Here is a 26187-nt window from a genome sequence, read left to right as displayed (position 1 = left end):
AGATTGGTGAGAACACAGCAGGGACAGCGAATCATAATGAGGTTATACGATCATGACAGCAATGGTGACTATTATTGCGAAGTTTACTTACCTGAGAAATTTCTGAGTGTATTGAATCTTCAAACACTTGAGGATTTCAACAAACAAAAACTCTATCTGAAGTGTGTACAGCGAGAAGGTAAATCGCCTCTTGTTCTTCTAGAAGAAGAAAGGAATATATGAAAAAAATAAAAATAAAAAAAAAACCCATTCCCATCATTGATTGCGCAATAGGCCTAATGTTGATTAATACTTTGTATTAAATAACTAAGTGACATTCAATTAGAGTTTTCTCAATATGGGGATAGCACATTAAAAAAAGCGCCACCATTCCTTTTACAGCATAGTGTGGGGAAAATGACATCTCATACGAACAAATATGAAATGTAATTTTTTTCATTCTTCCTGTGGTGGAGGAAAACAAGGAACATATTATTGTAGTTTAATTTGCACCAAACTTTGAATGCTAGTAGTGTAGTTTGAGAGTTTAGCGCTAGTAGCGTAGTTTGAGATATCTGTGATTTTAAAGATTTTAAAGATTTTAAATGTGGGGATATTTTTAATATGCTAATTGGCACCACTTAGAAGCAGGTGTGACTGGGACAGATGTCAGAACACCTGCTACAACAAAGATGGCCGGCACTTCCTGGGTAGGGGAACCTATTGGTTGGGGACTTTGGTGGGGGATGACAGATGTTTTTGACACCTGCTACAACAAAGATGGCTGGCACTTCCTGGGGAACCTCTTCCTATTGGTTGGGGCGGTGGGGGACAAAATGGCCGACACTAGGGAAAGGGGGGTGGAGGGGGAAGGGGACCGCCATTTTGGCCATGCCCCCAGCCAATAGGAAGCAAGGGGCGGGGCCAAAATGGCGGACTGGGGGGGCGTGGCCACGCCCCTTGCTTCCTATTGGCTGGGGGCGGGGCCAAAATGGCCGACTGGGGCAGGGGGGTGGAGGGGGAGGCCACACCCCTCGATTTCTATTGGATAAGCAGCTCTCTCAAAACACCACTACTAAACTCCACTATTTCGCATTGAGGTGGTATCAATCTCATGGTTCAAAACTGGTTGTAGACCAATTGAGGGGAATGGTGGCACAATTGTAGCAAAATCAGAGGTACCATCAAGGACGCTTTTTTTTAGATTCGACTATAAATTCTTCAAAGTTGAATATAAAGTGTTGTGAGTCGCAAACTATTCATTGTAAATCCTTAACCTGTCGTAACATAATGCAAGTGAGATTGTGGAAATTCGTATCTTGAAATTACAAAGTTTACCTGGGTTGAAAGTTCTCAGTGGATACAGAAATGGCATCTGCTGAAACACTGTCAGCCTGGGAAGATGAAGGCGCTTCGAGCGATAAGGTTTGTTCTTCAATCCTGGAATGTTCAAAAATCACTTTGCAGAAATTTTTTCATATATAGTCTACATAATTTGCAATTTCTCTACACTCTTCTCACTGGTACTTCATTTCCACAGGAATCTCAATGATCAGGAAAGAAAAAAAGAGCTTACATTGAGCTATTTTTCTCCTAAATTTAGATAAGATTACAGAATTAAAAATGGGTTTAGTCTATAAATTCAATTTAGGTCACATCGTTAACAGTATGTTCTGAACAAACATATTGTACAAAACCGATTCTTGAAATATCTAGTCGCATTTGTATCACCTCACTATAAACATTACTTTTAAATAATAGTGTACTGTGAGTTTTGTAAGATCAATTCAAATTTGCCATGCTTTTCTATCACCCGGTTGCTCTCTGTACCTATCCATTCAGACATATATCTTGAATAATTATGCGAATAGCGTTGTCAATAACGTTGACGTTTGTTCATATTAACAAACATAAAAACATACATAACGAAATACCTCTCTTGAGATAATACGAACTGAGAATATAATTATATTTACATAATAACAATATTAATTTTTCAAAGCATGATTTGCTTCATATTATAGTAGGCCTAAAGTGCGTGACATTTTAATTTATCTAATTATATGAAATGAAATCAACTAACCTTCTACGTCTGTTAGCATGAAATTCTGGTGGTAGCCGCCTTTTCATTCTCCTGGCTGAAAGAACCAACTTCTTCTTTCCCTTCACCGTATGTCTTGAATCCATTTTACCGGCCGAAAATGCCAGAGAAACATATTATATAATACGGAAATCTAAATTATATGTGAAGTGCGTCTGGAAATACTATGTCCTAGGACTAGTCACAATCACTGTCAATATGACAAGTGAACAAGCTGAAGAACTAAGAAAAGTTGTGACCAGCCTGAGCACTAAGAATGAAGGCTGACTTCTGGGTGGGGTGGTGGGTGAGTGATTTGTGTGTTGGGGTGGAAGGTGCCTGAGTGACGTTTGGATGGGGTGGAGGGTAGGAGCGCATAAAAAATCATAGAGATAAAACTTGTAAATATGATTCCGATGGAACCACTGGTTCGATTTTCAAGCTGAAAAGTGATAAAAATTTTTTATCATCAAATCTTCAAAATGACTACCTGTTTTTCTTGAAAAAATGGATCCCTTTGAAATTAAGAAATTTATTTTTGTTTAAATAAAAAATAAAAATAAATCGACATGGTAGCGGCATGGATATAGATTTTACAAGAATAAATCAGTTTTCAAAACAAGTTTTACTCTAATAGTGAGCGAGTAATAGCATAAGGTATTTCGCATGATTTTAAAGCGCTACGTGGTGGCAATTTTTGAACTAGGGCCTGTGGTGTTTCACCTTAATGTCCTGTAACAATTAAAGGTGCGTCCACACATGCCGAACCGAACCTCGAACCGCGCAGCAAACCGTGCATTCCTCCTCCGAACATCTTGCCTTTCAACGAACATGAGCATATATGTTTCATAATGTTAAGAATCAGCTGTTAATCATTTGCCGTACCACACTCCGAACCATTTGCCGTGCCGCTTGCCTCTGTTCTAACTGCTCGCCTTACCGCACTACGAACGCTGAACTTTTCAGCCAATCAGAGCCCTCGATTACAATTCGCCGTGCAGCTCGCCCCACAATATTTTGCCTATCCATCATAAGTGGAAAACATGCGAACATGAATACAGAAGTGTATGGGCCATTTTTTAATTGATTAAATTCATGTTTTGAAGAATTCATTGCTACGATTGATAAATTGATAGGAGCTTATACATATTTCCAAATTCAAATGAAATAACTTCTGAAAAAAATAAAGATTGGATAAATAGCAATATTGAATTATTGTTGACCAAGAACTCAGTACATCGACAATTCATTCAACTAATTCTGTATTGATAAAATTATAATAATTTTCTCTATTGATAATCAATTTCATCAACTAATCATCAACTAACTGAAAAAAGTACTTCAATTTCCATAATTTTATTAATAGAATTATATAAATCTAAAGTTTATGTTATATCTAAATTCACAAAGAGTTCGATTCTTGTTGGCAAGATAGATGTTATTCAATGCAGAAATCATTGTTATTTTACTAAAAGATAGGATAAAATGAATAGTTCAATTTCAGGGGGAGTTTTGACAACCCACAAAACTCATTTTTCATTTGAAGAAATAATATCAAAAAGGTGCATAGGACCTTACTTTTTTGTTCAGCTTGCCAAAATACCCCTCATTTCAACATTAAAATTTTCGACGGACTGTACAGTCAGTCAATCATTCTATCAAGGCTTGAATAATTTTGAAATTTTAATTAAATATAAATGGTAGAGAATAATTATCATGTGGATATCAACACCTTTATTTAAAGACATATTAACTGTATGCATTTTCATATTGCCGATACAGCATTGATAAAACTGTAGACGTTTATTTGGCAGTCTCAAAAAACTGTTCTAGCTGAAAAATTAATAATACATGCCACGTGTAGGCTTATACATTGCATCGGGAAAACGAAGTTCAAAACTATGGTTTTCCTAAGCATATGTTGTTTAGATAATTTCTCTGATGCAGCTGTTTCACATTCACCATTATAAATTATACAGAATTTGTGGAAATAAAAATATTTATTGATTACCAAAACAATACTATTATTATATTAATGATAATAATTAACAAACAAAACAATACTTTTATTATATCAATAATAATAATATTATTAAACATATTTATCAATTATCAGAACAATATTATTGATGTTGAGTGGAATCAGGTAGAAAGCAATAATAGAACAGATGTTCTTTTTTGAATTTCTATCATATTATTTTGTTATTTCCAATGATTACAACATATGTTAGAATATCACATGTCAATAAATAAATTATCTCATTTCCATAAGGTGGAACCTTACCATGTTCATAACCTTACTTAATAGGATCCTTTTTCATCCTTTGAAACCCTTAGAGGCAAGATATCTCAAAATCCGTTCTTAGTGCGCGTCTAGCATGTTTGAAGAATATTTGTGCAAAGTTTCAAGTCTGTAGGACAATTAGTTTGAGCTGTAGTGTGATTTTACATCAAAATTTTCGAAAAATGCCCTCTCCTGGACCCCCCTGTGCTCCTGATCGAAATTTTTCTGCATAGATCTAATAATTTTTTTTCGTAGCTGAATAAAAAGTTCCTCGTGACTTTGCTGTGCAATGAGCGGTTAAAAAGTACAAAATTTTGGGGGGGGGGCTCCAGCTCCCTCAGGGGGGCAAATTTTTGAAAATCCTTTCTTAGTGGATGTTTTCAGGCTACCATGAACAATCGTGCAAAATTTCAAGTTTTTAGGCTCAGTAGTTTGGGCTGTGGTGTGATTTCAGTCTGTCGGGGCTTAGCCTTTTATAAGTACCCAGTCAGCACACCACGTATATAATACGTATTTTTTAGGTCAATCTTGGTAAACTATGTAAAGTATTTTAAAATACGTATAGTTTACATATATTATACATGAAAATTTTAAGATTGAAAACTTGATGAATTTCTGTTGGAGTTGAGCTTAAATGGCTGTGTCACTGATATTTGACTGAATTGAAGCGATTTTATGGCATATTCGTCGATAAAATGAATGTATACTGAAAGTAAATGATTCACATCAAATATACTTAACAGGAAATACATATTATTTATGTATATTTACGTACAATATACATTCAAGTATTCAAAAAAAGAACATAATGAATTCAAGTTGTAGCTGAGCTAAAACAATTGGGCTACTAATTTTTGTTTGATTAAAAGTGATTTCATGGCTCCTATTTCTTAATAAATTGAATGTATACTGGAAGTAAATCATTTACATATAATATATGTCTCATAATTGACATATAATTTATGTAAATTCACGTAAATTATAGATACGATCATTTAAAAAGAAATTATTGATTAATTTTAATTGTAGTAAGGCTAAAAACGCTATGTTACTGATTTTTCATTGTTTCATATAGCGATTTTATGGCCTATTAGTCAATAAATTGAATGTATACTGGAAGTGAATCATTTACATAATAATATACATCTCATTATTGACATATAATTTATGTAAATTCACGTACATTATAGATATGATCATTTTAAAAAGAGAACTTGATGAATTTCAATTTTAGTAAGGTAAAAACCGCTGTGTTAGGTACTGATTTTTCATTGTTTCATAGTGATTTTATGGCCTATTCGTCACTAAATTGAATGTATACCGGAAGTAAATCATTTACATATAATATACGTCTCATAATTGACATATAATTTATGTAAATTCACGTAAATTATAGATATGATTATTTTAAAAAGAGATAACTTGATGAATTACAATTGTAATCAGGCTAAAACTGCTGTTTTACTGATTTTCATTGTTTCATAGCAACTTTATGGACTATTTGTCAATAAATTGAATGTCTACTGAAAGTAAATGATTTACATGGATTATACTTTCCAGAATTGACATATAATTTATGTAAATTCAAGTAAATTATAGATACAATTATTTAAAAAGAAATTATTAATTAATTTTAATTGTAGTAAGGCTAAAAACGCTATGCTACTGATTTTTCATTGTTTCCTATAACAATTTCATGGCCTATTCATCAATAAATTGAATGTATACTGGAAGTAAATCATTTACATATAATATACGTCTCATTATTGACATACATTTTATGTAAATTCACTTACATTATGATATCAACATTTTTAAAAAAGAGAACTTGATGAATTTCAATTTTAGTAAGGCTAAAACCGCTGTGTTACTCATTATTCATTGTTCCATAGCAATTTCATGGCCTATTCGTGAATAAATTGAACCAATGTCTACTGAAAGTGAATCATTTACATATAATATACGTCTCATAATTGACATATAATTTATGTAAATTCACGTAATCTATAAATATGATTATTTCGAGAAGAGAACTTGATGAATTTTAATCTTAGTAAGGCTAAAACCGTTGTGTTACTGATTTTTCATTGTTCCATGGCAACTTTATGGACTATTTGTCAATAAATTGAATGTATACTGAAAGTAAATCATTTACAAATAATATACGTCTCATAATTGACATATAATTTATGTAAATTCACGTAAATTATAGATAGGATTATTTAAAAAGAATTATTGATTGATTTTAATTGTAGTAAGGCGAAAAACACTATGTTACTGATTTTTCATTGTTTCATATAGCGATGTTATGGCCTATTTGTCAATAAATTGAATGTATACTGGAAGTAAATCATTTACATATAATATACGTCTCATAATTGACATATAATTTATTTAAATTCACGTAAATTATAGATACGATTATTTAAAAAGAAATTATTGATCAATTTTAATTGTAGTAAGGCTAGAAACACTATGTTACTGATTTTTCATTGTTTCATATAGCGATTTTATTTATTTATTTATTTATTAGAACAGTCACAAACACGATATTTGGAAAGAGAAACAGGCAATTGCCCAAAACTTCTTCAATTCCTTGATTTTGGCACATAAATAGTCCAAATTGAGGTTAAGTTTAAAATTTCTGTTTTCACCAAAGATTAACACTCAGAGAATACCGTGAATTTTATGGCCTATTTGTCAATAAATTGAATGTATACTGGAAGTAAATCATTTACATATAATATACGTCTCATAATTGACATATAATTTATTTAAATTCACGTAAATTATAGATACGATTATTTAAAAAGAAATTATTGATTGATTTTAATTGTAGTAATGCTAAAAACGCTATATTACTGATTTTTCATTGTTTCATATAGCGATGTTATGGCCTATTCATCAATAAATTGAATGTATACTGGAAGTGAATCATTTACATATAATATATGTCTCATTATTGACATATAATTTATGTAAGTGTACATAAATTATAAATATTTTAAAAAAAAGATAACTTGATGAATTTCAATCTTAGTAAGGCTAAAACCGTTCTGTTACTGATTTTTCATTGTTTCATAGCGATTTTATGACCTATATTCCTTAATAAATTGAATGTATACTGAAAGTTGATGATTTACATGAAATATACTTTCCAGAAAGTATAGGGACTGCAATGCAAATGGTGAAGTTGTGGTGGAATGGGCTGAAAGTGGAAATCTCAAACTTGTGTTTGATGCAAAAGACCGGTTCACATTTAAATCTGCAGCTTGGAGGCAGGAATACAATCCAGATCTATGCTTTTCCTCATGTGATAACAAGGGCCAACCACTTCCAATCACCAGACGAGTTCTCTCTGACTTTCCACACAGTCAGCATCGTCCAGTTCTCATAGAAATAGGTCACCAGGTCCCACTTGTGACTTCCACACCACATCCAAGATGGAACTTCCAAAAAGCTGACTGGGAAAGGTACTCAAAAGAACTTGATAAATGCCTGGGTTGGATACCTCCTCTAAGTAAAAATTATAAACGATTTGTTGGGGCAGTCATTAGTACAGCTAAAAAGTGCATCCCAAGAGGATATCGCAGAGAATATATTCCAGGCTGGTCCCAGAATAGTGATGAACTTTATCAAACCTTCTTGGAGACGGGTGAGCAAGAGGTGGCAGATGAACTCCTTCATAGTCTTGATGAGGCAAGAAAACAGAAATGGATGAATGTGGTTGAGAACATGAACTTCCAAACCTCAAGTCGACAAGCATGGGCTCTTCTAAGGAAATTGGGCAGTGGAGCACCCATGGAAAGACAAAAAGCAGGTGTCTCTGCAAACTCAATAGCATCTCACATAGTGGAAACATCCAGAGCACAAGTGGACAGAGAACACTCGACCAAAATAAAACATGAGCTGAGCCAACTTAAGAGACAGGCAACAGAGAGTGAATTCAGTCTACCTTTCACCCCAGAAGAAATCGCATCAGCTCTCAAGCATGTAGCTTCTGGAAAAGCACCAGGATTTGATAGTGTCAACCCAGAATTTCTAGTTAAATGTGGAAAATATGCAAAGGTATGGCTGGCTAAATTCTTCACTGATGTTATGCAAACTGGCAATGTACCCAAAGAGCTGAGGCAGTCAAAGATTATAGCAATTTTGAAACCAGGAAAACCAGCAAACTCAGCAAAAAACTATAGACCAATTGCATTACTGTCGGTGGTGTATAAACTACTGGAGAGGCTAATCTATAATAGAGTATGCCAGAAAATATTTGAAATCATACCTGTTGAGCAGGCTGGGTTCAGACCGAACAGGAGCTGTGTTGATCAAGTTCTATCACTCACAACATGCATTGGAGCTGGTTTCCAGAAGAAATTGAAAACATCTGCTGCCTTTATCGATCTATCAGCAGCTTATGACACTGTTTGGAGAGAAGGTATGATCTATAAGCTCCTAAAAGTGATCAAGTGTAAAATAACAGCTCGTCTTGTGAATAATATGCTGAGTGATAGAACTTTCAAAGTCATCATTGGATCTGATATAAGCTCACAAAGAAAACATAAGAATGGTCTGCCTCAGGGCTCAGTTCTTGCCCCTCTCTTGTTCAGTCTGTATATTGCTGACATGCCAGAAACCTTGTCTAGAAAACATGGCTATGCTGATGACTGGGTATTATCAACACAGTGTAAATCATTTGAAGAGTCAGAGAAAATTCTTACAGATGACTTGAGAGAGATGGGTAGGTACTTTCGAAGATGGCGTCTCCAACCAAATGCCAGCAAAACAGAAGTTGCATGCTTCCACCTGAACAATAGAGAAGCTAACAGAGAGCTAAGAATTCAATTCGAGAATAGAAGCCTTGAACACAATAAGGCTCCAAAATATTTGGGCGTGATACTTGATAGGACACTTTCATTCAAAGAACACCTAACAAAGACAGCAGAAAAACTAAAAACCCGAAACAATATTATGCAAAAACTTTGCGGAACATCATGGGGAGCTTCAGCATCTACATTACGCTCTACAGCCCTAAGCCTTGTCTTTTCAGCTGCTGAGTACTGTGCTCCAGTCTGGATGAATAGCTCTCATGTTCATAGGGTTGATGTTCAGCTAAATAACTCAATGAGAATGATAGGTGGTGTTCTGAAATCTACCCCTGTGGAATGGCTCCCGATGTTGAGTCACATCCCACCCCCAAATCTTTGACGCATGAATGCCCTCACTAGAGAGTACAAGAAGATAACGGAAAATCGAAGCCTGCCAATACATGAGGATATACAAGATGCCAATCAGAGCCGTCTGCAATCTCGTAAGCCACCGGTTAGGACGGCAATTACAGCCTTAGATTCAGGTTTCCGTTTAACTGAGGCCTGGCAACAAGCGTGGTCAGCAAAGCAGAACATTGACATCCCATTTGTAGCCAAAAGGCCACCAGGCTTCGATTTGCCTCGTAAAACATGGTCGGCATTGAATAGGGTACGAACTCATCATGGTAGATGTGCCTATCTGATGCATAAGTGGGGGAAGGCTGACTCCCCTTTCTGTGAGTGTGGAGCAGTCCAGACTGTGAGACACATAGTGGAGGAGTGTCCCAGATCAGCATACACGGGTGCACATGAAGATTTCCTGGTGGCTAAACCAGCATCAATAGCCTACTTAAATACCCTGGAAGTATGCCTCTAATTTCCAGGTCAAAAGTGACTAAGATATTTTCATTCGTTTTATATATGAATTTTCTATTGTTTTCTTTTTTTTCGAATTTTGTGATCATAAATGTGTTGTGTATATTGCCATACGCTAAATAAATAAATAAATACTTTCCAGAATTGACATATTATATTATTCACGGTATGTATATTTACGTACAATATACATTAAAGTATTTAAAAAAAGAACTTTATGAATTCTAGTTGTTGTTCCAGAATTGGGCTACCGTACTAATTTCTGTTACATTAAAAGTGATTTCGTGGCCTATTCTCTAAGTACCTACATTGAAATCATTTGAAAAAAAAAATTCGAAATCATTTGGAATAATTGATTTGGAATGCTTCAAAGTACGGTTCAACTGAAAATTATTTCTAGTTTTTTCATTCAATAGTGTGATAAGAAAATTGATTTTTTGAGGTTAAATGAAATATAGGCCTATATTAGGCTGATATTGGGAATATATCAATATTGGAAAATCTGATTCCAAAAATAAATGATGTATAAGGAAAATAAAACATAACATGGAAGTAATTACAAAGGGTTGTGAGTGTGCTGCAATTTTTATAGTTGATGGGATGTAAATTGTTCTGGAAGTCAGGGCATGAAACTATAAACTATAGAATGTCATGTACTGTATAATGTTTATAGTTCAATGAGTCAGTGGACTCTTTGTGAAGATTCACAGAACAAAGAATGAAATACAGTTGAAGAAGTGTTGGAGAGGGTGGAAAAGAGTGAGTGAGAGGCTACAGGCAGCGCGTAAGCGAGAGTGAGTGAGAGGGATTCATATTGAGTTATAATGGGGACAGAAGACCAAGTAAGGAATTTGCTGGGACAATGAAATTGATGAGAAGGTCCTTTGACAAAGTGAGTGAAGTGGCTTTTTCTATAGCTGTTGACAAGAGAGAAAAACATACAAGAAATACATTCTTCTAAGACTCTGCGCCCCTCTCCCACATCGCCAGTTGGGAACGTCGAACGTGTTTCAATCACGTAGGTTGTCGTAGACTCAGCAAGCCCGGGAGATTTGAACTCTTTTGAATTTCTATTCTGAGAATAAAATCTGTCAATACAGCTTGCACTATTAAAATCAGGACTATCTTTTGTCGAAACCAATATTATTGACCGAGCGAAGTGAGTTCCAAGATTCAAGTGGACGGTTTGGCATTTTTCTTAATGTTTAAATGTTTTTATGTTGCGCATTTACAGAGAAACGCGGTAATAGATTTTCATGAAATTTGACAGGTATGTTCCTTTTTAAATTGCGCGTCGACGTATATACTTCTTTTTGGAAATTTTGCATTTCAAGGATAATAGAAAAGGTAAAAGGAGCCTCCTTCATACGCCAATATTAGAGTAAAAATCAGACTATAGAATTATTCATCATAAATCAGCAGACAAGTGATTACACAGATGTGTGGAGAAGCCAGTCTATTGCTGTATTTCCATGAGGTTTATAGTTCCATACAGGTACTTGTGGATGAGAATACTGCGTGAGGTCTACTGTTCACAGAACTACTAGTAATAAACAATAGAAGTGTCACCATCATAAGTTCAATCACACTACTTGAAAATGCCGCTAATGATGGTGAAGCATATTATGTTCAAATGAAAATAGTTGGAAGGGAACTGTAATTATTTTTATTCATTATTAGTACAATCTGTATAGGCAAAGGCACTAATGTAGACTATTTAGTATATTTTAAGGCGAATCAGCATGGAAAAAATTGTGATTCTAGCCCTATAGATAGCAGCACTGTTGGGGTCAAATTACTTTATGTGATTACTCACTTATTTTTAGTCCAATATGGAAGACCAAAACTGTTTTGCAATCAGCTTAAAGGTTTGAAACTCGCTACCATATACTTAATTTTTTTTCCAATTTGAATAAGTTTTTACAATTGATAATTTTTATATTAAGAAAAAAATTAGGTAATGAAGGTAGTCATTTTAAAGGCAAATTTTTTTCAAGAATTTTAAAATTAATTTCAAACAAATCGGTTGAACGGTTCTGTCGGAAGCGCGTTTTTAATTCCAATGCATTGTTCAATTGGATTGTATTGTTCACGCGGTCAGAACAGTAATCAGGACAGGTCAGTTCACTGCCTAAGCCTAACGCACTGATTGAGCGCCTTCTCACTCATTCTCTCTCTCTTTCTATCTGACTAGTTCCAGAGCTTTCTTTCTTTGGAGCTGTAGTCAGTGACCATATTGTAGTGGTTATTGTTGTGGGAGTGAGTGATTGACAAAGTTTGCAATTCACTTAATTCATTTTTTTTCAATCTGAATAAGTATTTACAATTGATAGCTTTTATAATAAGTAAAAATTTAACTAATGCAGGTAGTCATTTTAAAGGCAAATTTAAAATTTAATTTCAAACAAATCGGTTTAACGGTTCTGTCGAGAGCGCGTTTTTAGTTCCAATGCATTGTTCAATTGCAGTGTATTGTTCACGCAGTCAGAACAGTAAAATAATAATGATAAATAAATAAATTTATTTGTTTCAAGCACATATGCTAATACAAACGAGTTGAGTTGAATACAGTCATTACATTCCATGATATCAAATTACTGGTATGTCTTAAATCATATATGCTTTAAATATATATCACAAGTAAAAGTACTTTAGTAAGTATATGTTCCCAATATACAGAAGAATATATTACAATCAAAAAATTTGAAATTTTAAAATAAGATATCAATCTGTACATTTTCATTTAATAACAATTCCATAATATCTATCAATCATAGCATTCCAGTATTATATATCTACCTATACATATTTTATAAACGTGCAATAACAGTTCAACTACGAAAATAATGAATTTTACATAAAATTTATCCAATACTACATTTCTTACATACTAATAAAATACCATTCATAGTAATCAACAATAATAACATTCTAGTTTTAAATATCTACCTACTCGTATTTTATTAACAAAACGAGTAATAACAGTATTAACTTCAACAATAATAAATTCTAGACAAATAATACATTTTTATATAATAATCCATCACACATACAATAATCTGTTCCAACTATCTAATTTTTAGAACTCAATCTATCCCCATCAAACTTACTTTATTCAGCTCAATGCATTCCCCACTTAACCGTCTAAAATGAGCATCGAATACTTTTAATATTTTCAATGATATCCTCTGTTTCCTGACTATAATTATCGGACATTATTCAAGTGCTTATTATCATATATCTGATTTCGATTGCTTTCATTGTATACACATACAAACGGTTGATTTTCTGCTCCATAAAGTTCGAAGTAATACCATGAGTTTGTCATCGTCAGTAACCACATTTGTAGTGAATTTTTCTAAATAGTGTCTTCTTATTCCACCATACATCGGGCACCTCAACAGAAAATGCTCCACAAATTCCTTCTCTTTCATATTACAAATAGGGCATTCTAATGAGCTGTTAATCCATATTCCCAGGTCTCTATTATTATATAAATAGAAAGAGACAGAACAGTAGCACATGGTCAGTTCACTGCCTAATGCATTGATTGTGAGCCTTTTTACTCGGTCTCTCTCATATTCTCTCACTCTCTTTCTCATTTCCTTTCTAACTAGTCTCAGAACTTTCTTTCTTTGGATCTATAGTCAGTGACCATTATCATGGTTATTGTTGTGGGAGTGACTGACAAAGTTTGCAATTCACAAAATATATTTCTTTGCGTAATGGTTCAATCAACAATTTTACGTTTATTGTGCAATGACAAAAATAGAACAAATGAATAGCTGTAGTGTGAACTTGAGTGTAGTTTTGAAACATCAAAACAATGAAGGTGAACCCTCTTCTGTCAAAATTGTCCTACTATAGCATTGTCCTTCGTCCTAACTTCTTTCAGTTTCCATTGTCATTGCAAATACAACCCTCAATAGTTGTCACCACCTACCCATTTCACACCCGCTCATCCTTTGTCTATCACCACCTACACCTCTCATGTCTTTCTTTCCTTCACATGACTGTAGTGAACTGTATGTTTCTCCGCCTATGTCTGCTTTTGTGTGCGTAAAGAGAACTAGGAGAGTATAGAGACTCTTTGACAAATTCTAGATCTATAGTAATTAGGCCAATATCATTTTTAAAAAAATGTCAACTTGGAATTATACTTAGTTTTAGTATTGGAATGAACTTCTCTCTCTGAAGTTTATAGCGATGAAGAGTGGGTTTATATATCACAGTATGTCGATAATCTTTCTCAGAAATGATAATCGTATGCCTGTGCATATCTTGTATCTGTGTATTCTTTCTCCCTTACCAATTGAGCTGAAGATAGTAATTCTATATGATTATACAGTATATATATATACTGTATAACACTATACTCCATATTGACACACATATATAACTGTATACTGTATTATATAGCCATTGACACAGCAGACAGAACAACATGACAAGCAATACTCCAAAACCAAACAAAACCTAACTCGCACTCTCTCTCTGACAATCGCTTTCTCTCTCTTCCAACCCCTAAGTTTGGAGAAGCTATACAGCTGTGAGAGAGAAACGCGTTTGGGGAATGTTAGTTTCATGCTTTCTCCCCTATCCCTGTCACACTCTTTCTCACTTCAGCCCATTGTAATATTTTCTGTTGTAGAACGGTGTGCAGAAAGTCTCTTCAGGTTTGGAAGAGGCGCCTATTGCATGAATGAACTAGTAATATTAGTCTTATTAACTAGTGTGGAATTTATTTATACTGTACTAAAATTTCAAATGAATATTAGTCAGGTGATCGAGTCATTATTGCTATTTTCATATTGTAGGCTATATTTGTTTTTTTTAGCTTCGAAATACTAGCTCGAAAAAATATTTATCTTACTAAAAGTATCAAATATTAACTATGAAAAATTATTCTCGTTCTTGTTTAGCATCTACAAACGCCTTCAACACAACCTAGCTGAATCTTCTAATAAAATTGATCTCATTGTGAATCTTCTCTTGCAAGACAATACTAGTCCAAAATCATATTTCTCAATGAGTAATATTGTGGGTTGATCCAACAAAGCTTTATATAACAGTTGAAAAAACAATAGAATATAGAAAAAAGTGGACCAGTGACCAAAATACATTCTACTTGATAGGAAGTATAGAGAACACCATATTCGTATATATGAAATTAGTTGTAAGTTGAGATGATGACATACCTTGTTAGTAAAGTATCACAGACGTTACTCTCCACGTAAGAAACTCCACTATTTCGCGTTGAGGTGGTATCAATCTCATGGTTCAAAGCTGGTTGTAGACCAATTGAGGGGAATGGTGGCACAATTGTAGCAAAATCAGAGGTGCCATCAAGGACGCTTTTTTTTAGATTTGACTCTAAGGTGGAAGAAGATGTTGATGGCCCAGATTTTTCTTCTTCTTTAGATTTCCTTTACAAAAAAAGAAAAGTTTATAGGTCTGATGTATTAATTCTCATTGAATTAAATTTTAAATGAATGTAGTTTGAGAATTAATTGAATCATAGTTAAAGAAATGCCTGGAAACGTTATGTTTGTATAGAAAATAATATTATATAACTTTGAATGTGAATGTCTATTCCAAGTATCATTATTCAAATATGTGTTTTTTATATTATAATGTATGTGTTGGCTTATTTGTTTTTTCAATTGTTATTTTTATTTATCAAAAAATAACCGGTGGTTTGGTAGATACAAGGATATGGACCATGAAAAACTTCACTTCTTTTTATAGAGGGAAATAATAATTCACTATACTCGCTGATAATTATATTCTGTAAACTATTAAGTTACTTACTTTTGCTGTAATCTCCATTTCATCAAATGCACTGGTACTTTTCTGTTGTGTGGTCTTCTCTTCTTTCCTTTAGGAGTTGACGTTGCACTGCAATTAAATTTAGAAAAAAATTATTCTGGAAACTTGTGATTATGGGATATGGAGAGAAAGTGTATGAAGCAAATGGATTTGTAAATTCATATTTCCAACACAGAGAATGGGCTACTGTGATACTAAATATTGTCCTCGTAAGGGTATATTTGTATTTATGGTGGAGGGTGAATTCCTATAGGGAATATAGAGAAGGATCAGACAACCATGAGACATACAATTTTAATTGAATACATTTGACTATATTAGCATCTAATTACTTTATTAGAAGTAATGAGCATTGGGATCGGGAACATTTCCAATCACAATTTTCTCTATTTAATTCACTTCATGTATAAGTGATGCTTATAAATTCTTCAAAGTTGAATATAAAGTGTTGTGAGTCGCAAACTATTCATTGTAAATTCTTAACCTGTCGTAACATAATGCAAGTGAGATTGTGGAAATTCGAATCTTGAAATTACAAAGTTCACCTGGGTTGAAAGTTCTCAGTGGATACAGAAATGGCATCTGCTGAAACACTGTCAGCCTGGGAAGATGAAGGCGCTTCGAGCGATAAGGTTTGTTCTTCAATCCTGAAATGTTCAAAAATCACTTTGCAGACATTTTTTCATATATAGTCTACATAATTTGCAATTTCTCTACACTCTTCTCACTGGTACTTCATTTCCACAGGAATCACAATGATCAGGAGAGAAAAAAAGAGCTTACATTGAGCTATTTTTCTCCTAAATTTAGATAAGATTACAGAATTAAAAATAGGTTTAGTCTATAAATTCAATTTAGGTCGCATCGTTAACAGTATGTTCTGAACAAAAATATTGTACAAAACCGATTCTTGAAATATCTAGTCGCATTTGTATCACCTCACTATAAACATTACTTTTAAATAATAGTGTACTGTGAGTTTTGTAAGATCAATTCAAATTTGCCATGCTTTTCTATCACCCGGTTGCTCTCTGTCCCTATCCATTCAGACATATATCTTGAATAATCATGCGAATAGCGTTGTCAATAACGTTGACGTTTGTTCATATTAACAAACATAAAAACATACATAACGAAATATCTCTCTTGAGATAATACGAACTGAGAATATAATTATATTTACATAAAAACAATATTAATTATTCAAAGCATGATTTGCTTCATATTATAGTAGGCCTAAAGTACGTGACATTTTAATTTATCTAATTATATGAAATGAAATCAACTAACCTTCTACGTCTGTTAGCATGAAATTCTGGTGGTAGCCGCCTTTTCATTCTCCTGGCTGAAAGAACCAACTTCTTCTTTCCCTTCACCGTATGTCTTGAATCCATTTTACCGGCCGAAAATGCCAGAGAAACATATATAATACGGAAATCTAAATTATATGTGAAGTGCGTCTGGAAATACTATGTCCTAGGACTAGCCACGATCACTGTCAATATGACAAGTGAACAAGCTGAAGAACTAAGAAAAGTTGTGACCAGCCTGAGCACTAAGAATGAAGGCTGACTTTTGGGTGGGGTGGTGGGTGAGTGACTTGTGTGTTGGGGTGGAAGGTGCCTGAGTGACGTTTTGATGGGGTGGAGGGTAGGAGCGCATAAAAAACCATAGAGATAAAACTTGTAAATATGATTCCGATGGAACCACTGGTTCGATTTTCAAGCTGAAAAGTGATAAAAAATTTTTATCATCAAATCTTCAAAATGACTACCTGTTTTTCTTGAAAAAATGGATCCCTCAGAAATTAAGAAATTTTTTTTTGTTTAAATAAAAAATAAAAATAAATCGACATGGTAGCAGCATGGATATAGAAGGAGCAACTTGGAAACATTTTAGAAATCAGTTACTGTTGAAAAGAAGTTAAAATTAATTCTTCAATAGCCTATCTTTGTATTTCTCGTAAGTGAGAGCGGGACTGTATTAGGGTTTGAATATAGCCTATAAGTTTGGCAGATTTCTCATGTAGCATTGAACCAATGTCCATTGAACCAATGTTAAATTGAGACACAATTGAAATTTTATCTCTAAAGAATGTTTTAAATTACACAAACAATCTACCACGGACGCTTCCATAATCTTTTGAATTTCCTTTTACAACCTGCAAGCAGCAATACGATCCTATTTATATGAACGGATCTACCATGTTTCAGATATTAAACACCCATATCAGTGATTTTTGCGTTTTCTCAGTACCTAATAGTTATCGAGATGAAATTGCAATAGAAAATTTTATAATTTGGCACATAATGCTCATTATCTACTAAGGTGTATAGGATATATAGTTTCGTGAAAAATGAAAATGTTCTTAAATTCTCCCAAAACTCGGCAATAAATTGTCGAAACTCATTTACCCCGTCAAGTAAAATATTAAATTTTTCCTTTTTCTGGTAGAACCTCTCATGAAACAACAATCCATAAGGCAATTCATAATAGGTTTCTGCTCAAGTATATGACAAAGAAGAAGATATTTTATTTCCAAGCATTTGGTATTTTCAATTTTTCAATCAAAGAGAAAAAGAATACATGAAAATTTTTATTACGAGGACCTTATTTCTCATACAGTAACTTCAGTGAATTAAAACAAAACATTAAATGAAATGATAGCAAGCAGTTCGTAATGGAAACCAACATTGAGGAAATTTATTTATTCCATTAAAATTATTACTAAATAAGTGTTTTTTTTTCACGTGGTGAATTCGAAACGAATGCTTTTCAAAGAGGAACTATATATATAGGTGACTATGGTAGGTAGTGAAATTCGAGAAACGGGAAGTCCAACAGTTTGGAACGTTGTCTCTGTCTCTCTATTATGCCACACTGAATCACTCTCTCTCTCTCACACACACACCCCCAAACTTTCTATTCCCCACAACGGTATCCAACCACCATTCTCTCTTTTTGAAATCAACGATTCTGGTGCTGGTATTCTATTCGTTCGTCTCCAGTTCATTTGCCTCTTCACAACGTTTAGAAGTAGCATTGTGCTAATTTCGAGATTGATTTCTGAGATTGTGATAAAATTGGCAGATAGATTCAGATAAATAGATAGGCTTAGTAATAGATTTTTGAGTTACTAGGTTTGATAAATAGGGAATTGATTAATAGAGAGTAGATTAGGTAGTTCATTGAGTTTCTGTCAGTTATTGTATCTGTTGTGTTTCTGTGGTGACTGCGTCTGTTCACTGTTCAGGTGAGTGAGAATTTATTACAATAATACTTGCATATATCTTGTTATTAAAATAAATCCATTTATTTGATTAAATTGAGAAAAAAATTGATTGTACAATTTTCAATTTTTATGACTTCAGATCCTGAAAGATTTGAACTAGAAAATTTACGAAAGATTTCATTCTCAAGCTATTTCTATCAACAAAAACAACAAGAAAAAACCTCATAGGCTTCTCAGATTGCGAATCAGTCTTAATCTATTTTTTGAGAACGAAAAATAGGTTAACTTTCATCTCATCGCTATTCTCCTATTTTTGAATGCCTTTTGAATGAATGATGTTGAATACAGTTGCATATACTCTATTCCATTTTCAACATGTAGGAACCTAGTTTATTTTCGAGAAATGTTTTCATTGTCAAATCACAAAAACCCAGAGCAGCAATAATAATAATTTTTTTAATAACCGTGAAACCTATCTTGGAATGGAGGACAGGATCTATTTCACAATTATTTGCGATAAATCTAATTTACAATTATTTAATACAGTTGCATATTCAATTTTAAACAGCTAATTGATTTTAGTGGAAATTTCACATTGAAAACACCAGTATAGCAGTAATAATCATTATTTGATAACCGTAACCGTAAGGTTTGACTAATGAAGAATGAAAGTGAAGTACTGTATACTGTATTCATATGCATTTCAATAAATATATTTTTGTTTTACAAGGACCTGTAATTAGCAAAATAAATAACTGACAGGAGTTAAAAATCCTTCCTCTCCCAACAATGAAATTATATTAATAGAAAGGTGAGCAAGGATTAAATAATGTTATATTCAGCTTCACAATTAATGTCGTTATTGAAAAGTACTTATATTGAACTAAATTTTCATGTCATAATTCAATAAATAAATGAATAAGGGATGAATTAAGTCTTCTGAACCTCCTGAATAGGAATTTCTGTAATCTAAAATCCTCATACATGACTTTTTTTCTTATAGGTGGACTTCTTACATAAACTTGTGGGAGGGAATGTGGAGACGCCGCTCGTCCGGCTGACAACGAATGAAGTTGCCACCAACTTCTGCAGGGAAGGCGGGAAAGGGAAGAGGTCCCTAAACAGCCTCCTGATAAACAAAATTCTGGAGAGTAAGTGTGCTTATGAGTGTTTTATTCTTCAAGTCTTTTAGTTATTATTTTATTCTTCAAGTCTTTTTAGTGTTAATAGTTGGCGTAACATATAAGATTGGGATTGGGCCCTACATCCAAGAAATAGCAGCATTGTCAGATTGTGTGAAATTATAACTTTTTCTAATGCAAACACATGCGACTAAATGAAGAAAATTACAGCCCTGCTTCAGAAAACTCAAGCAGTGTTGCAAAACTGCATATTTCTATGGTAATCCAACTGACTGCTGCTCAAATACCTGATTCTAATACGCCTGAATTGTTCAAAAAACAACCTTTAACATACAATGCTTCACGCCTACAAAGCTTTCCTTACTTTGAAACTCCTGAGAGGCCAAACAATGATCTTCCGACTATTTTTGAGAATTGGGAAAATAATATCAATCATTTTTTGAACAACTTTTTCGCTTTCAACACCCACTTATCTTCTAAAACAAAAAAGTTTCCAGATCGTCAAACGTTTGATGACGATTTGAACCCACAAATGTTTTCTGCTCGAGTTGACTCGACATTGATAAGCACATTCATGGATTAAAACAAAGTTATATCGGTCGTATATGAAAAAAAATAAAAAGCAATAGAAAGCACGAATTCTCCTTGTCATTTTTATATAAATAACTTTACTCCTCTTAGTTCATCCCATGATTGTGAGATAACTTCTCTCAGAAAAGTGATATTTGAAAGAAAAAAAAAATGCAATTTTGAAAGAAAAACATATTCATGCAATTTTTCAATTTTATAAAAAATACAGTATTATTTCCCTTGAATCCTTCCACCCAGGAACTTTTTAATACTAACCTAACTTGCATATCAAGGATGGGTCTAATCGGGAATTTGAAGAAGTTCAAATTTCCCACAATCTGACAACACTGCTATTTCTTGGATGGAAGGCCCAATCCAAATCTTATGTTACCTGTTGGCTATGCCAACAACAAGCAATGAAAATAGTGTGATAGCCTTTAAGTAAAGAAGTAGAATCTCTGGAAAGTTATTTTTGTTTCCCTCACCTCGAAAGTAATTGTTAATGATCCTTTCATTAGAAATGTTCAGAATAGATTATGCTAGTGCTCAAAAAATTAAATTGATTGATAGCTACATTAAAATCTCACCTATTAAATTCTATTGCTTGAAATGTTGAAAATGTGGAGAAATATAGCAATATAGTTTGCTTAATGGACATCAGAAGCCTTCTTATGTGTCCATTGAATGTTGAACTTTTGTTTGGCTAAGTTGGTCGAATCCACTACCATACTTCAGCCAACTCTCATAAGATTTACATTGAAATGATTTGCAAATCATAAAGTAATTTATGGTACCGGTATATAGGTTACAAAAATGTGTTTTACCATGCTTGTTGACTCTTTATGGAGTAGCCCACTCCCACACTAATGTTGATCTCTGTTGTAATGTTCATTTTCAGTTAATTGCCGGTATTCCATAAAGAGTCAACAAGCATGATAAAACACATTTTTGTGTGTAATAATAAACAAGGCAGTCATTTAAACTTAAATATTCTTATAAAATATTCTTATTAGTGTAACTTTTATAAACATACTATATACTTATGTGCCTTACTATACAATTATTTCCAACATTTTATAACATGAGTTCAAAAAGGCTGCTTTTTACACGCAAAAAGTTTTATACCACGATTATTGGCACTTTATAGAGTATACCCACACAAATATTGTTAATCTGTGTTGTAATGTTCATTTTCAATTCATTCAGTGTAACTTATAAGATATAACTTATTTTTTTAAACCCTTTCCTTTGAGTTAAGCCACAGGATGCGTTTGGTATAAACGGTTCATGAAGGTACACTTTTTGCTCTTGGGAAAACAACATGTTCACATTAATGGTAGCCTACTCAAAACAAAAATGCAGACCTGTGGTACCTGTACACCATAAATTACATAATATAAATTAGGTACTGATGATATTTTGTGGTAGCCACACAACAATTATTATAAAAACCTTCCATTTTCATACATGTTAATATGAATGTGCGCGACTCAATGAACGCTCTGTATAGTATAACACATTGTAAAATTCTGTTTCAGAAGTTGTTGCTGCGTCTCTGGAGATTTCACGAGCAAGCTGTTTGAAACCAGGGTGTAAGAGTGGCTCTGGCAGGCTGGGACCAGAATGTAATTTATTAAAAACTTCAAAAAATAAAAGAATTGACTAGAATTTATTTGTCACGTTTTATGAGATTGTAGTGGAATAAAAATGAATTTTCAAGTTGTATTCTACTGTTTTTTGCTCGCCTTATTTCCATATTTTCTCAAATTTCACTGGGAATGCCTGCTCATAAAAGTTGTGTAACCACAATCAAATTTATCATGCAATTTATTCATTAAAACAACCTTGAACCAATAACAGATAAATAGCTTACACTTTGCTAGCATTCACTTCACTCCCTTTTATCATGATTATTTATAGAGATGATGTGGAACTCTCATCTATCTAATGAATCCTATCTATCTAATGGGGAATCTCACACCTGATCTTATTAACTGCTAGTTCAGGGTTATTTAATGAAATGGAATTGAATGAAAAATGTTATTGATGATACATAACTTGGATAGTACAGTGTATGGAAATGAATGTATCACACAAATAATACATGAATAAATTAATGTGTTTGTCAATAATTAGATGTATTAGGCAACATGTATAAATGAGTTACCTCAATTAAATGAGATATTTGTATGGAATACATATAATAGATGAAATAGTGTGACATATTTACGTATCAATCAATACATAAAGTAGATTTAGTTTTCAATACATAAAATAGACATATTACTCGATACATCAAATTTATGTATTGGACAATATGTATATTTGACGTATTATTCAATACATAAAATAGATGTATAGGTCAATACATCAAATATATGTATTGGTATATATATATACTATACATATCAAGAAATACGTATAGTATACATATCAAGAAATACGTATAGTTTACGTATCAAGAAATACGTGTAGTATACGTATAAATAAATACGTATAGCATATGTATCAAGAAATATGTATAGTATACGTATCAAGAAATACGTATAGCATACATATCAAGAAATATGTATAGTGTATGTATCAAGAAATACATATATATACGTATCAAGAAATACGTATATTATACGTATCAAGAAATAAGTATATTATACGTATCAAGAAATACGTATAGTATACATGAAAAGTCGGGACATTTATACGTAAATGGGACGTATTCAATATCAATGTTATATGTATTATTTACTTTGATTGACATTGGCTAATACATAAATTTGAAGTATTATTTACGTCTGTGTGCTGACTGGGTATAGAGATGATAACTAAAATAGTACTCACACTCCACTATGAAAAAATGCCTTATCTATTATATCTATCTAGGTACATCGCTCAACGGATTTTACACCACCATCTAGTTGTAGACAACAGTAGACTGTTGTTCTCTTATCCGAACAAGTTCATCGATATCGGCAGGATACCACACTTGTGTTTGCATACTGTTTGTTGTCGCCTTAACCATTACCTTTCCGATGTTAATCCATACGGCTTCCAATTTATTTTCCTTGGCCAACCTCTTGCCATAGCTTAGCAGGTACTTGAATTGCGGTATTAAATGTTCATTGATGTAGACAATACTCTGAGGCAGCGCTGCATTTATCTCTGTAGAGTTTAGCTTATCCTTCTTCTTCATAGCTGCCAGCCATGCATCACGAATGGTAGTAGTGTAGATTTGAGAGTTCTGCACAATACCAATAGGTGACGAGGGGCGTGGCCTAAAACCCCCATCAACTACTGGTGTGCAAAACTCGCAACTACTACTACTGGTGCGCAAAACTCGCAACTACTACTACTGGTGGGCAAAACTTGCAACTACTACTACTAGCTTGCTTTCCCATTATAACTTTGTAAAAATTTATAGAGTTAGACGATTCTATAACATCCTTTTTCTCCTCCGACACAGGAAGAATGAAAAAAATTACATATCATATTTTTGTCGAATTATAAGATGTTATTTCCCTCACACTATGCTGTAAAAGGGATGGTGGCGCTTTTTTCAATGTGCTATCCCCATATTGAAAAACATCAATTGAATTTCTATAATAGGTTGTATATAGTGATAATCTATTCTACATACTACTATAGTTATTCTTTACAATGTGTCAATCAACATTAGGCCTATTGCACAAATTGGAATAGGTTTTTTTTCTTATTTTATTTATTTTTTTCATATATTCCTTTCTTCTTCTAAAAGAACAAGAGGCGATTTACCTTCTTGCTGTATACACTTTAGATAGAGTTTTTGTTTGTTGAAATCATCAAGTGTTTGCACATTCAAAACACAGAAATTCCTCAGGTAAGTAAACTTCACAATAATAGTCACCATTGCTGTCAAGATTGTATAACCTCATGATGATATGTTGTCCTTGTTGTGTTCTCGCCAATCTAGCATGTACAACATGGTACCATGAATCGTGCACAAGTTCTTTGAGTGAGACCGTCAGATATTCTGTTTTTGAAATATAATTGAAAGATTTCATACTGAAATGTCGATAATTTCCACTGTTACTCCACTGTTGATAATCCATGATTCTTGTTGTGCGCGCATGTGACTGAACTAAGCTGTTGTCGGTTGAAGACTGAGCGTTCAGCCAACAGCTGCCGCTTCGTTCACTGCTCACCCCTTCCATGTTCACCACTCCACCTGCTACTCATTTACACATTCCTTCCTCTATGCTCTCACTTTCTACTAGCTCCCCTTCTTCTTCTTCTTCTTCCACACTTCCAGTTTCACGTAATGATAACAATATTTCTTCTTCAATTGTTATCAGTTTGTCTACACTCAATCTAAATGGTCTATAATAAGCTAAATAATCACTGATATCACTAACATTCATTTGCTGCTCACCCCTTCCATGTTCACCACTCCACCTGCTACTCATTTACACATTCCTTCCTCTACACTCTCACTTTCTACTAGCTCCCCTTCTTCTTCTTCTTCCACACTTCCAGTTTCACATAACGATAACAATATTTCTTCTTAAATTTTTATCAGTTTGTCTACACTCAATCTAAATGGTCTATAATAAGCTAAATAATCACTGATATCACTAACATTCACCGAATTTAAAAATATTGATTTCAATTGTCTAGCAATACTTTTACTATTTCCCTCTTCAGCAGAGTGTATTGCTTTTTCACACATTTCATACCATTCAATATACTCTTGTAGTTTTATTTCCAAGCATACTGGTGCATAAGACCAAGTTTGAGGATTCATTATACTCTGCTGCTGCTGCTTCTTTACATCTAAATGAGCGGTACAAGAACAGTGAAATTTATTTGTTTCCGCCATCCCCCTCCACCTTCGCTACAGGCTGGACCGCATACTCTTGCTCTATGCGAATTCAAATCAAATCCACAATAAACATATTGAATGTTTTTTCCATCAAAATAGAATCCTTGTTGTGCATACTTGCGTCTTTGCTGTTTTGTGTATAGATTACAATGCTTCATACTTTCCATTCTATTATTTTCACATATATAATCGGAATTTTGCAAATTGTTTGCTGCTGCTGCTGCTGCTGCACTATTCTCCTTTCTCTCTGTTTGCTTCTTACTCAACAAGATTGACAAATAATGATATGCACTAAAAAGTGCACAACGAGCATTGTTCGGTTTGTTATGAATTTTGCATACACTAAAACACCAAGAATCTGTAAACATTGAATAGTCTGGTTTTTTAAAGTTCTCCGGCATAGTTTGTATATTGTTGTGTAACCTTTTCAAAAACTGTGATTTTTCTCTTCCCTTTGTATAGATTGTGAAATAATTCGGCAAGTATGATGCTAACAGTTCATCAGAATAAGTCAAATCACCTTGATCCCATCTAATTT

General features: G+C 33.5%; 1 protein-coding gene and 1 long non-coding RNA gene across 2 annotated transcripts in view; one reads left to right on the top strand and one right to left on the bottom strand.

Moving 5' to 3' along the window:
• The window catches only part of LOC120354327, a 51520-nt gene extending 34103 nt beyond the window's left edge, over positions 1-17417 (bottom strand). The window contains exons 1-4 of the mRNA XM_039441298.1: positions 17141-17417; positions 16396-16497; positions 15833-15919; positions 15220-15447 (exon numbers count right to left, since the gene is read on the bottom strand). Coding sequence (XP_039297232.1) covers positions 15220-15447; positions 15833-15919; positions 16396-16497; positions 17141-17244 — 521 coding nt within the window. The 5' untranslated portion in view covers positions 17245-17417. The remainder of the gene's footprint in view (positions 1-15219; positions 15448-15832; positions 15920-16395; positions 16498-17140) is intronic.
• Positions 17418-18857: 1440 nt separating this feature from the next.
• On the top strand, positions 18858-22519 carry LOC120354328. The gene is made up of 3 exons (XR_005572947.1): positions 18858-19103; positions 20086-20233; positions 22333-22519. It is a non-coding gene; the product is annotated as an uncharacterized LOC120354328 (long non-coding RNA).
• The last annotated feature ends 3668 nt before the right edge of the window (positions 22520-26187 follow it).

The sequence above is a fragment of the Nilaparvata lugens genome, chromosome X (assembly GCF_014356525.2).
Source record: "Nilaparvata lugens isolate BPH chromosome X, ASM1435652v1, whole genome shotgun sequence".
In the NCBI taxonomy this organism is placed as follows: domain Eukaryota; kingdom Metazoa; phylum Arthropoda; class Insecta; order Hemiptera; family Delphacidae; genus Nilaparvata; species Nilaparvata lugens.
The sequence above is the reverse complement of the archived record's forward strand: the minus strand, read 5'-3'. Positions and strand labels throughout refer to the sequence as shown.